The 14348-nt window shown below is 39.7% G+C and overlaps 2 protein-coding genes across 2 annotated transcripts in view; both read right to left on the minus strand.

Moving 5' to 3' along the window:
- wdr26a (WD repeat domain 26a) overlaps positions 1-414 on the minus strand; it is a gene marked incomplete in the record, with an annotated part of 19419 nt that extends 19005 nt beyond the window's left edge. Inside the window, 1 exon segment of the mRNA XM_062422240.1 lies at positions 1-414. Within this exon segment, the coding sequence (XP_062278224.1) occupies positions 1-61 (61 nt within the window).
- Positions 415-6729: 6315 nt separating this feature from the next.
- The window catches only part of adcy3a (adenylate cyclase 3a), a 33047-nt gene continuing 25428 nt past the window's right edge, over positions 6730-14348 (minus strand). The window contains exons 13-19 of the mRNA XM_062422337.1: positions 13962-14043; positions 12220-12378; positions 11915-12061; positions 11568-11681; positions 11276-11402; positions 7336-7460; positions 6730-6909 (exon numbers count right to left, since the gene is read on the minus strand). Of these exons, the coding sequence (XP_062278321.1) occupies positions 6730-6909; positions 7336-7460; positions 11276-11402; positions 11568-11681; positions 11915-12061; positions 12220-12378; positions 13962-14043 (934 nt within the window). The remainder of the gene's footprint in view (positions 6910-7335; positions 7461-11275; positions 11403-11567; positions 11682-11914; positions 12062-12219; positions 12379-13961; positions 14044-14348) is intronic.

The raw sequence follows: 14348 nt of genomic DNA on the forward strand, positions 1-14348 counted from the left end.
GTGCACCGTTTTGGCAGGATACTTCTGAGTCTGTATCCTGTCCTGCCCCGTTAGCCTGCATCTTCTCTCGGTTAATACGGGTGAAGCGGTGTGTATGTAAACGACTGCCAGGAGCGAAGGGACACTGCGGGGAAAAGAAAAGCACCGGTACAGCCGCCGACGGGCCCACTGACCCAGATGCAGCCCCGAATTGCCCTGTTCCCCTGCGGCCGATTCTACGTGTTTTTTTCGCGGCTATGACCGCGACGAAAAGACGTTTTCCGACTCGGAGGACGAAGACACGGAGTCCAGAGTTATATCGACAACCGCATTTTGTGAATGTCGGTGATAATTTGCGATGTCAGGCACCGTTTCCACCGCGTTTGACTTGCTGGTTATCGCTTGTTATTGTTGCTCTCAGACAGCTGCAGCCCTGTTATGGACCTACGCAGTGACGTCAGCGGAAATTCCTTCACGTCTTTTTGTGCAGCTGCGTCACCGTTAGGGGGCGCTGTCCGCCTCTATGTTCAGAATAGTCTTACAATTACATGACAGTGCAGCAGCAGCAGCAGCAACAACAACAACAACAACAACAACAACAGCAGCAGCAACACGTTTTTAATTTCACACGCATCAAACAAATGTTAAAACATCTTATAAGCAGTTTTGAATAAACAATCAGCCCATATTGCTGCAGTTATGCTGTCTTTTATCACTTACTCCATAAATGTGTGACTTATAGTGATGTGATGAAAGATCGCATCAGGACAAATAGTCTAAGCCCAAAATAAATATGTTTTCATGTATGACAGAGAAGTCAGTCTCCTCTGAATTATTGTGCTACTAAAGATTTTGGAATTACTTTTCCTAACTGTCTTTGCTTCATGTATCAGAATATTTGTGGACAGGAAATGATGTGTAGACAAATGTCTGTCCAGTGATTATTATCTGAATGATTCAGGTACACTTCATTTATCACTACAATTCAATGATCAATAATGACAAATAGCTCTTCACTTTATTTATTTTGCACATAAGAATTGAATTCACAGTATTTAATTTCTTATTTCAAAGGGCAGATAATGTATGTAGGCTATCAAATTTAAAGACACATTAGGCCTATATATCCTTTCAACAATTTCATGAATATTCCTTGAATCTGTAGAACATGTTTTGTTTGTTTGTTTTTTTTTACAAAGAAATACATTTGTATCAAATTGTAATTTCTAAGTCAAAAAATGTGTACCTCTGAAGAATGAATGAATGATGAGCGTCCCTGCCTGGCTACCCAATGCTAAGAGTTAAACTCTTCCAACTGGGCAGTAGGGTACAGTACATTATGTAAGCAGTGTTCCCGGCTCAAAAAAGCACAGCCAACTGATTCATCAACACTAATTCATTGCTTGTATATCCATTGACATCCTCAAAGACAATAATTCTGAAGAGCTTTTTACTTGTTAATAAGGATTTCATTAGTGGGAGGAGGCTTCCTTCACCTGCAGACAGCTGCTGTATTGACATCATTCTTTTCTTTCTTGTTTGGCAGATGGTTGCTTCCATGACTTTTTACCATTTAAAAAAAAACTTTTTGTAAACAAACTAATTTACATTAGCACACAAACACAGACATACATACACTGCACTTACACTCATTTTATTACTTAATGGAATTATTTTTCTCCCCAAATGTATCTTTTTTAAATCTTGTATACTTTGATGTTGTGGTTGGGTTAAGGAGTCTTGTCCGTAACAATCACATATCTTTATTCGGCAAAAGCTTCTCCCTTTGTTCTAATATATTTTAAACACTGCCAGTGCCTTTTTTAACTTTAAATTGTACCTTATTGTTTGCATGAACTCGATGAGTGTTAGAACACGTGTCAGGTAATTTAGGACAAAAGCTCAAATATATTGCAATTGTGCTCCTTTGCACAATTTGACAGAAATATGAGGACTGTGACGGCATATTTCTGTGTTTTCTGCCATATTATACGTTCTTCTTTTTAAAGGTTTTGTTGGCATAGACGCCTTTTTATTTATCAGTAAACCGACAGGAAGCATGGGAGAGTGAGAGGGATGCGACACGTATAGCAAAGGACCTCCGATCGGGACCCGAACCGGGGTCAGCCGCGCACATGGCACACGCCCCAACCACCCACGCGCCCCTTCTTTATACGTTCTTAAAACTGAAGTGTGAGCTTAGTTTTCAGCTCAATCAGCTGATGCCCTTTTCAACCTCTCAGCTCAGATTTAGTCATCCTGCAGTGATGTTGTAGATATGAGTTGCTCTTCCACAATCACTGTACTGTAGTTTCCAGATATGCTGTTGTAATCATGACACTGAGGCTAATCTTTATTAGATTTTTTTAATCAACTCACCTTATGATGACAACTGAAATGCATGAGGGTACACTGATTGAGAAATTCTTCAACTGAAAAAACAGGATTGGGATCATCTGCCAAGAACAGGCTGAGTAGACCTACAGTATGTCTAATTTAATCCACATAAACTGTGAAGAAGAATCAAAGTTTGGAATCAAATTCTAATATAATCTTAACAGTTAAGAACAACAAAAAACTCAGGATTTAATCATGTTGATGCTGTCAGTTAGCCCTGCTGGCATGGACTCTGGCGTTTCAGTGTTCCTGTGTTGGTACTTAACACAAAAATCCTGTTGCAGCCAAAACCTTGAATCAAATACAGAATTGACACATTATTTGAAGTGCTATTTTGTTCCCACGCCTGAGATTGAAATACAAATCAGGAAACAACTATGGTCCACCTTTTGGCTTTTACATCCAAAGCCATTATTTTATGTTTGGCACTTTCACTTCTATGTGAGAAAAAAAAGCTTACCTGTCATTTCCGATAAATAAATCTGACCAATAAACACAGTCTATACTCTATGTACAACGAGGACACCATCAGTCCTCTTTCCCTTTCTTTAAATAGAACAAAACTTGTACATTACATTATAAAAATATGAATTAAAGGGGAAGGAATGATTAAACCTTTCCTTAAGAGAAGAGAGCATCAGGTTTGTAGAAGAAGAAACTATTGCACTTTAATCCCATTCTACACAGACACTAATGGGCTTTACAATCAGCAGAGGAAAGAGCAGTGGCTCCCTAAATACTTTCCTCCAGAGCCTACATACAACTGCTTCCTATCATTCCACATGTCACTGTTGGCACATTCCAAATACAAACTTCATTGTCAATGATGTCAGTCAAGTTCCCCAAAAGCAATCCAATTTGTTGTGTAGTCACAAGCAAAATGAAAGACTGGTTAGTCAGACCTGTTGATGATCACCATTTGCCTGCAACTGGTTCAAAATATTATGCAATTAGGCCAACGTCTGAGCTGTCTAAGGTTAAAGTGGCTCTTGACACACTTTTGTAATGTACCTGTTGTTTGAGGTGACAACCCCTTTTCAACCATATTTCCACCTTTGGCAGACAAACCATATACACCAACTGCACATGTGTGAACACATTAGCATATACAGACCATCAAAGTAGTATAAACAAAACCCTGTACGCATATGCTGTGTGTCCACTTTGGAGTATATGTGGCCCTTTACTTGACCAAGCAGGCAGAGATTAAGCTGACCCCCCATTTCCATCTGGTATTAAATGAGATCTACATCTGGATAGCTTATCTAAACAAGGTGAAACCCCTGTTAATGCAGGTATAAATGTAGACAGAATGCACATCTGCCTTACATTGTAATAAGATCTCAGCCAGGTGTAAACAACATCTGTGCAGTCTGACCAAAGCCTTAAGAAAACATGTCACCTAACTCTGTCTCTTACTGCTGTCTCAAGCTGCCTGTCAAAAAGCTGCAGTTAACATCTAGCATATCTTCCCTCTCAAGAAGTTTATTTCAAAAATGGATGACACTTCTCCATGAAGCAAGGTGGACATAAGTGCTTCATAGCACTGTGGGAGGGACAGCACTGTCAAAGCAAAACTAGAAGCTAGCTACAGACAAGCAGCTAGCGTACCTATTTCCTTTATGTGCTGCCATCTGAACACAGCGCAGGAAGAATCATGTTAAAGTCTATTCATTCTAGTTGTAAATGCAAAGGCCCCATTATTAGGCATCATTATCCAGATACAGACAGCGTGTTAATACCATGAGGAGATGGGGCTGACTCAAATGTTGCACAAACAACATGGAAAGTTCACTGTCATGTATTATAAACAAACTGCTCTCTCAATTTACTTCTGTTCCTCCCAACGGCCTTCTTCTCCACATGATCACCATATAATTAAAGGAAAATTGCAGTTTATTACAGCTTACTTTTTGGCTTTTCTAACATTGTACTCACCAAGTGAACGGCTGAGTTCATACAGTATATCACAGTGATATTACTTCAATTGGAACAAAGGGTCAAGAAACATGAACAGTCACGTGATCAGACAGATTGTAAACGGGTTTTTATCTGGAGGTCAAACTGAAATCCTGTAATAATCCCTCATTGAACAAGTACAGTTGGTCAAAGTTAAAACAGGAAGTGGGTTTGTAAAGTGAGATGGATATTATGCCCTTATTGACTTCCCTGAAAATTTGTTTCCCCTCTCTGATCGTCTGACTGCTCTCACTCCTCACTGTGGCTAGAGCTACAAAAATGAAACCCAAGTTGTAATAAACTGGAATTCTCCTTTAATAACAATGTGAAAGGACTAGAGAAGATTGCCTCTGCCTGATGAGGTCCATGGAATCCTTCATATTAATTAAAAATGGTGATCACAGCTGTGATAGGCACTTCCACCTGTCCAAAATCAGTGTAAAAAATATTTCTGGTGTGTGTGCTACCCTCTGGACACTGTCACCTGTCCCTCTCCTAAGACACATCATTTACAGACTCACACACAGTACAGATGTCTGTTATCCTTTAACTTCAACTCATTAACATACAGAAGCCAGCAGTGGAGTGTGCTGCAGGAGATCCAGAAACAGAGATCTGACCTGATCCCAGATCAAGATCAAGGAGAACGAATACTTTGACTGTGGAAAAATACCCTATGAGCAAAGTACACACTCTCATACTACACATGGGCAGCAGCAGGTGGCTGATCAGTCTGTATCGTCACACTCTGGCATTCCAGTGGTCCACTTCCAAATCCTCTTCCCCATCAAAGACACAAAATCTGAACTCAGTTCAGTCCATTAGGTGTCCTTACATGGAAGTATTTTATAAATGGGGAGCGGTGTCCAAAATTTAAGCCAGGCGCCCAAAATCCCGACAATGTATCGAGGAAAAGTCATCATTACTGGTGTGTATGCAGTAAAAGCTCATGTGCATGTGTGATCAGTGTTCTGTTCTCATCTGAGACAAGTTTATGGAAAGAGATAAAACCCATCACTGTATTTAAATTACATCGGATTCAATTAGTCATCCTCACACTGAAATATTGAATTCAAAATCATTTTCATTTGAATAACTTAAGTCGAAGATTCCATCTGTTTAGCAGCAGGATGAAACTGAATGTGATTAAAAACTGCACTTCATATGAGTGTGCACAAGAAGACACAAGATGCAGGTTTTAGCAAAATGATAGAAAAGCTGCACTGCTGGAAACAGACTGTTTAATGCTAAATGTTTTATGGTGTTTGTAGGACATACTAATATGGGATGAGGGGATGAAAATGTACATAATTCGCTGCTATAACTGATTCATCATTTATAATTGACCAGCAGCAGAAGCAGCTGTGCATGTGACTGAAGGTTTAACATGAGGAAGTGTCAGATCTGCTGCATTAGTCTGCACACTTTGGTAGAGAACACTGGAGAAGGTGCTACAGATCAACATTCTACAGGCTTCTAGCTGACTTCATCCTCCAGTTACTAATCTAAGTCCATTCAACTCCATTACATCAGGGTTTAAAGCAGAGTTTAGAGGTGAAACCAAAACTATATGCATGACTAGATACCACAGAGGTTAGTGAGACCCATGTTTTCTAGTGATTTCAGAGGATGTTCTCTGTTTGTTAATTAGGTTGAGTGAACAGCTGCATTCAATAAAAACATCTGGCCATCGCTAAACTAGGTGGCATAACACTTGTGCTTGACTTTGCAACTGCCAGCATGTCCTGTTTAGACTAGTCTTCATGTAGTCTAATTATTCAAATTCATATTTTTTCACCTGTATATACTGTCTGTTTCTTCATATCTGGTGCTTCTGTCTTTTATTGTGATGCACTTAGTGATGTCTGCTCTTTCATTCATTTGGCACTTACATTTGGGGAGCTCTTTGTGGTTGAGCTGCAGCTGCCCCATTATAAATAAACCCTATCAACTTACTATGTGTATGTGGAGGCAGATCGAGTTCCACATGAAAAAGTGTCTTGTATCACGCTCAGCTTCTGATCTTTTAAATGAACTCAAAAATTCTAAATATTTTGAATTCCATGGTTCAGGTTGAACGGGATGTTTGAATTCAAATACAATCTCTACTGGCACATATATCTTTCCATAGACAGTGAACATATGTATGTGTGTGTGTGTGTGTGTGTGTGTGTGTGTGTGTGTGTGTGTGTGTGTGTGTGTAGGTGTTCAATAATGTCATATATCCTGTCACAGGTGTGTATAAAAGTGTGTTTGTAGTATTTTAGTCTGACCTATGAACACTGGGTAGATCTCATGGCCACTCTCTGTATTCATCACATGATGAGATGTGATTACTGGGGTGTGTGTATGTGTGTGCGTGTGTGTTTGTGTGTGTGTGTGTGTGTCTGGTCCTTAGCTGTCCACCACCTGGTGTGGCAGAGTGACAGAGGAGCCATTGATAAATGAGCCTTGTTTGTCTCTTCCCTTAAGAAAATAGGTGAGTAGCTCCCCTTTCCCCTTCACAAAGATGGGCCCCCTCCTCACAAAGCGGAAGCCGTACTCCTTCAGGATGTTATAGCAGTCCTCCACAACCTAGGGGCAACACATAGACAACATGAGAAGGCCTTCAGGCTTTTTAACAGAAAAAATGTGACACATTCATTTTCAAATTGAATATGCAAAGTTGTATTTGTGTTTGCAAAACAAAGTAAAGCACTGAAGACTAGATACAACCATGCAAATAACTGTGGGAAATGGTGTCACTTACAGTACATGTACTGTTCATTTGATCAATGGAAGGTCATTAAGTTATTAAATTAAATTAAAATGAATATTGTGGTTACATTTTTCATCTTAAGTTATGATAAATGTACCAGCAAACATTTAAATTCAAAACTAGATTTATTTACTTTTTTTGCCAGTGTAGTTAAAACGGACACATTATGTCTTGAATTTGTATTATCGATTGATGCTGAAAGTTGTGAGAACAGTAGGGGGCAGTAAATCCTGATACTGTACCTGAATGTTTCCCATCACCCCTGTGGACTCCATGCGACTGGCCACATTCACAGTGTTGCCCCAGATGTCGTAGTGGGGTTTGCGGGCACCAATTACTCCTGCTAACACTCCACCCTTATTCAGACCTGCAGGACAGTGTTGACAAATGTGACTGTTTAAGTTCATGATGTTCTGAAAAGTCTCACAGTGATGATACAACGTGGACAAAAAGGAACACAAAGATGATGATTGTATTCATTCATGAGCAAACTCCAGGAAGAGTCTGACTGATTTTCATAATATGTGGAAATAAATCAAACCAACTGATGTCATGAACAGAAAAAATAAATCTAAAACTATACAGCTTGCATCTGAAAATGTTTGGCACAAATGTAAAGTAAACTTGAGTCTGTGTAATAATTTCATTTACCTTCATTTTTAACTTAGAGATGTGTTTTTAGGTTACGTGAATAAAATGTGAGCAGGGTGTATAACCCTGCTTGTGAGGTTGTCATCATTCCCTAGAGCTCAACACTTTAGTTGATGAGTAACATGTATAATAATATACAAGGCTATGAATATAAAACCAGGTTTGTAAGAAGAAGTAAAATCAAATGAAATATAATATTATATATAATACTAATACAATATATATTAGTTGTAATTTTCTTTAAACGAGAACACACCAAAGAGAGGGGAAAGATCTTTTAAGGTTATTTAACAGATTTTATTTGGATGATACATGCAGATGTCCTGATCTGATCTGCCAGATCTGGCAGTGGAAATTGAGAACATCAGGTGTGGAGTTCCTGTGTCTAACCGTACTGACACCAGAGGCTGAATCCAGGGTGTCTAATTGACTCAGATAGGGATGCTCCTCTCCTCTGCAGCAAACTGACAAATTCTCAAATATTTAGTTAAGTTGCAGGAGAACCAGGCCTTCATCTGACACAGGCTCATTCACAGACACACCGTTATTCTTCAGTTTGCATATATTCAATCATATTTGCTATCAATGAAAATGCAACACTTTGCCTTGATACATTTTATATAACATATAAATAATGCACACACTAATTCCATCAGTACAACAACAGAGTTACCAAGGAGAAAAGTCCAAGCCAAACCCAGACCAAAAAATTGTTGCTGCTCTGAAGCTACATTACTGTGAGTGCACAGAACTGACAAGCATGTGTGTCTTCTGCCTGCAGACTGCCACTATAACACACAGAGGCACAATAAAGAAATGAGCCTATACTGTCAAAGTCAGAGATGATCTCGTTGAGGAACCGTAAGCATTCAATCCCTCCATTATTGATGCTCTCCTCTGTATAGAAGTCAGAGAAGTTGGGGATGGAGGCAAACATGACCCCAATCTCATCATAGGACTGACTGTACAACTCCTGGAACATGGCAGATTAACACATCACATTGTTTGAACCAAACCTGAAAGTTGATGAATCACTCCTTTAACATTAGAAGCCTCACAGGAAATGTTATCTCTACTTGTATCCGGTCTTTATTAGGGACTGACCATCATTGGATTTGGTATTGGATCATCATTTGGTTTTTACATCTAAATATTGCAGAAAGCAGATTTCATTTCATTTAAAAATCCAGAAAAGTTCTGGCCTGATTTCCATTACAGTGAAGGATTTTCTCCCATACTACCATAACTGTTTTGGCAGAACTGCAGTGATTAGTCGAACAATGGAATAGTTGCCAACTATTAAATCAATCACCAACTACTTTAATAATCAAGTAATCATTTGGAGTTATTCTTTAAAGCCTCTGGAAATTTTCAGTAAAAACGCATCTATGATAACAAAGTTAAGTGTCTCATTAAGCATCCACAAAAATCTGAATGAAAATAAACATAACAATTAGATAACCTAGTTCAAAAAACAGCTCATTTGACTGTTTAGACCAGTGGTCTCCAACCCTGCTCCTGGAGAGCTACTGCCCTGCATGTTTTAGGTATCTCCTCACTCTAACACACCTGATTCTAATAATCAACTCGTTATCAAGCCCTTTGACGAGCCTCAGCTGCTTGATAACGAGTTAGAGTGAGGCGATACCTAAAACATGCAGGGCAGTAGCTCTCCAGGAGCAGGGTTGGAGACCACTGGTTTAGACCATTTCCTCACACTGTGTACATATGGCAGATCACGTTCTGATTGACAACTGTACTGACTACTGGAAACTGATTAATAACACTACGTCTTGCCTCTGTCACAGTAAATAAACTACATTTATTACATGTACCATTATCACTAAAGGAGGCAGAGGAATAGTTAAACATTAGACACACCGAGCAAGATAGGGCAAGAGAGCAAGAGGGAGAGAGAGAAGCCATCATTAACTGCTATGCTAAAGTAACTAGCAGATCTGAATAGCATGTAAACAACTGTGTGACTTGTGAGGGCAAAGAGTGCTTTAGCAGAATTAGTGTATACATCTAAATGGACACTAATTGGTCTAATTGGCCACTGATTGTACACTTAATTTACAGCAGTAAGGAAGAATAGAGTAAAATGAGTTGGGTTGAGATGCAGAAACACCCATAACACAGAAACTCCAGAAATGAGACAATGTACTTATTGCAGCATTACAGTGACCAGACATCCTAGTTAGCCCAGGATTGTCCCAAGTTGTGTCAAATATCTGTTAAACACTAAAATGTCCCAGTCCTGGTTCTCACCACAATTAAAATAGTCATTACAATATTATACTTTTTTCATGGCTTACATAGATGTTTATTATGATCTGTCCCACTCATTATTATCTAACCCAACATAAAAACACCAACAACACACCACATGTTTGAATTCAACACAGAGTTGTCTGTATGTGTGCCAATAAATCAATGTGTTGTTATCAAAGCTGGTGCTAACTAATGAGGCCTGTGGCTCCTTCTGACATAACCATTATGTTAACAATTAGCTGTCATGCCAAAGAGACAGTCAATCTATTCTAAAGAGCTCCAGGAGGTATGCTCCTTACCTCGTAGAGTACCCGCGCAAGGAAATTCTGCATTGTGGACACACTGCAGGAGTATATTTGTGGTTGTGAATGGTGGAAATGCAGATATAAAAGAACATATTAAGATAGCCAAATGTGAAATTATGAATAAAATGATTTACAGGCCACAAAAAGATTTTTTATCGTTGTGTGTCTAAAATGAAAGAGCTGGCAGAGAATATGTAACAGTTGGTCTTTGAGCCATCATCCTGTGTGTGCAAACTGAAAAAGAACTGAAAACATACTTTCTGGTGTTCTGAGGTGCTGTCCATGGTGCTGACAGGTGCCTTCAGTACGTGTGCTACGTGCTTAATCAAACTGTCCCCCGTCTTCATGAAAACACTTATGATGAGTGCATGACGGCATACATGTGTGCATGAAGGTGCAGTACACTTGTGGTTTGGGATGTTGAAAATATGGTCACCCTACGCAGCATGTCACACTGTTTATGAATTGTTTGTGGAACTAATTGTGTCATTTTTATAATAAACGCCTGAGCATAACCACGCCCAATTCATACCCAATATCAGGAAAGTTTACAAAAACTGAAGCTAATTTGTAATTCTTTTTAGATACTATTCGGACCATAAGACCCTTAATTGCATAGAAGCAGTTGTGGTTTTGGGTATCTGGTTGCTTTAAGAAAGAATTGTGCAAATTCTATGATTCCAGCTTCTCAAATGTGAATATTTTCCGGTTTATTTAGTCCTAAAAGACACTATGTTTGAATTGTGGACTAGTAACAGGACATTTAAGGATGCCTTGGGCTGTGGGAAACAGGGACTGACATTTTCTGAACCAACAAAGTTATTGATTTATTGAGAAAACAACCAGATTATTCAATAATATTTCAGCCATAAACATTTGCTTTTGATTCCTACTAGGACAGAAGTACAACTACAATAACACACACACACACACACGAATGGCTGGTACATACCGATGCGTAGCATGAAGTTGTTGAATGACTGGTAGTTGATGTTCATGAGTGTGACCTTCATGGCCAGAGCAAAGTCTGCCAGGTCTGCCAGGTGCTGCCAGCGCTCTCTGTCAGACTGCTCCTCCTTCTGACAAACAAATACAAACATTATCATGTCTGCTGACAAGGGAGAAGACTCTGTCTATAGTATTCTGATATATCATCACATTCTATTTTAAAAGGTGAAGTTTCGTGTAAGGTCAATAAGTGAGAAACACATTGACGGCCGGATAGGTCATGTGACCCTGCTGACCTTCATACAGGTGTAGCCATTGCTGACGTCTGGGGTGACCCCTGATGCTGCCATGTAGGTGCTGCCAATGGTCTTGATCTTTGTGATGCAGCGGAACTGAGTCTCATCCAACAGCTGTCATGGATACAGGTTTGATTAAGGGATAATCCTAATATCAGCAGATGTTTGGATGTAATTTAAAAATTACAACCAGAAAATTGTTGCTAATGACTGCAAGTGACTGTTCTGAAGCTACATTACTGTGAGTGCACAGAACTGCAGGAGACTCATGTTTGACAAGCATGTGTGTCTTCTGCCTGCAGACTGCCACTATAACACACAGAGGCACAATAAAGAAATCAGCTTACACTGTCAAAGTCAGAGATGATCTCGTTGAGGAACCGTAAGCATTCAATCCCTCCATTATTGATGCTCTCCTCTGTATAGAAGTCAGAGAAGTTGGGGATGGAGGCAAACATGACCCCAATCTCATCATAGGACTGACTGTACAACTCCTGGAACATGGCAGATTAACACATCACATTGTTTGAACCAAACCTGAAAGTTGATGAATCACTCCTTTAACATTAGAATAAATACTATAATATGATTCTATTTTTATAAGATACTAGTATCAGAGGAACAGTGCCAATAAATGTGCCTCGGATCTTACCTCATCCCTTTTCTTAGAACCCAGGAAGTGTCGAGCGACGTGTTCAGGCAGCATGTTGGTCACCAGTGCTTCGTTCCAGCGCCTCATCTCATACACCTTCTCCTTCTGCTCATGGACCTCAATCTTCCACAGGAACAGGGTGCGGGCAAGCTTCTCCACCTTCAGCCAACAGACACTGGTGTTAGCACTCAACAAGTATGTGGATTTGAAGGCAAATACGACTGAACGTTTTTTTTCCTAGAAACCAATTCACTCACATGACATAATGTACATAATGTTAATGAAGTGTTCAGCATTTCATTCACAGGTGTATTTTTGGAAAAGCTTTCAAAAGAGCATTTCCGCCATAGTTCAAGTAAAAATGATGACAGATAGCCCAATCAAACTGCATCAAAACTGTTCAATCAAAAGTGAGGGAAAACGACTGGTTGATATTCGATTTTTAATGAAAGGTCAAATAGACTCTGTACGCTGTTAGACTCTGTGTTACATCGTTGAACTACTATTTGCACTGAGGTCACTTCCTCAGCTGTGGTGGTTTGGTCTGATCACCCTGTATCTAAGTGTGTCACAGGTGTGCCTGGTAAGACCTCTGAAGGTGTCCTCTGGTATCTGGTACCAAGATGTTAGCAGCAGATCTTTTAAGTCCTGTAACTTGTGAGGTGGGGTCTCCATGGATTATCATAACTGGGGAATTTGGAGGCCAGAGCAACACCTTGAACATTTTTGCAGTGTGTCAAGCTGTATTATGCTACTGTAAGAGCCCAGTGCCATCAGGGAATACTGTTACCATGGAGGGGTGTACTTGGTCTGCAACAGTGTTTAGGTAGGTGGTTCATGTCAAAGTAACATCCACATAAATGCTAGCACCCAACATTTCCTGGCAGAACATGACTCAGAACATCACGCTGCCTCTGCTGGCTTTTCTTCTTCCCATACTGCATCCTGGTGCCATCTCTTCCCCAGGTAAATGATGCACATGCACCCGGCCACACGTGAAGTAAAAGACAATGATTCATCAGACCAGGACACCTTCTTCCATTGTTCCATGGTTCAATTCTGATGCTCACATGCTCATTGTAGGTGCACTGTAAGGCACTGTGTGTTCTGACAGCTCTCTGTCATAGCAAGCATTAACTTTTTCAGTCATTTATGCTACAGTTGTTCTTCTGAGGGCACTTCCTGCTCACTTGCTGCCTAACACATCCCATCCCTTGACATGTGTCATTGTAACAAGATAATCAATTGTATTCACTTTACCTGTCAGTGGTTTTAATGTTTTGGCTGATCAGTGTATAATCATCATTCATATCATACGTTTTTATCAAGAAATGTGTTAGCAATTAGTCCAGTAGTTACAGATCAACATTATCATTCATTTGGAGTTTCGTTTGTGTCCACCTGCTGAATGTAAGTCAATACTATGTAGCTCTGGTTTGGTGTTCTGCAGTTACTGAGAGAAATATCTGTCTCTTTAGCTGCTAAATGTTTCACCAAGTTCACCAGTGCAGCTTCAACTATGTCTGTCTGTTGTATGGTGGTGAGCAGGTAGTGTACTGTGTAATCTACCTGCTGCTGCTGCTGGAAACAAGGCTGATGAGAGCACAGAGTGAACCAAATACAAATACTAACCCCAAACTAATGCTTCAATATCTTCATTCAGAAACCTAAGAATGACATTACAGATACCATGTTTTCTTTATGCAGTAAAAGTAGAGTTAACACAACAGAGACAAACTTACATGTCGGGAGAAATAATAGAAGCTGACCATCATAATGAAGATCATAACTGTCATTGTGATCTTGGAGGGCACCAAGTATGACCTGCAAAGATGAACGCAGACATATTAACAATTTCTGCTCCAATACAAGAGTTCAAGAAACCCCAACAATGTAATTACTGTATGTAAAAAGGACAGGTTCACAATTTTTCAAGTCTGACTTAAATCTACAGTCAGGAGCCCAAATGAACATTGAAACCTGTTTTTCTTGCTGTAATGATTCCTCCTGTTCATACTGACCATTAGAAGATCCCTTCATCATGTTTACTGTAATGATTCCTCCTGTTCATACTGACCATTAGAAGATCCCTTCATCATGTTTACTGTAATGATTCCTCCTGTTCATAC

The sequence above is a fragment of the Scomber scombrus genome, chromosome 7 (assembly GCF_963691925.1).
Source record: "Scomber scombrus chromosome 7, fScoSco1.1, whole genome shotgun sequence".
NCBI classification, from domain to species: Eukaryota; Metazoa; Chordata; class Actinopteri; order Scombriformes; family Scombridae; genus Scomber; species Scomber scombrus.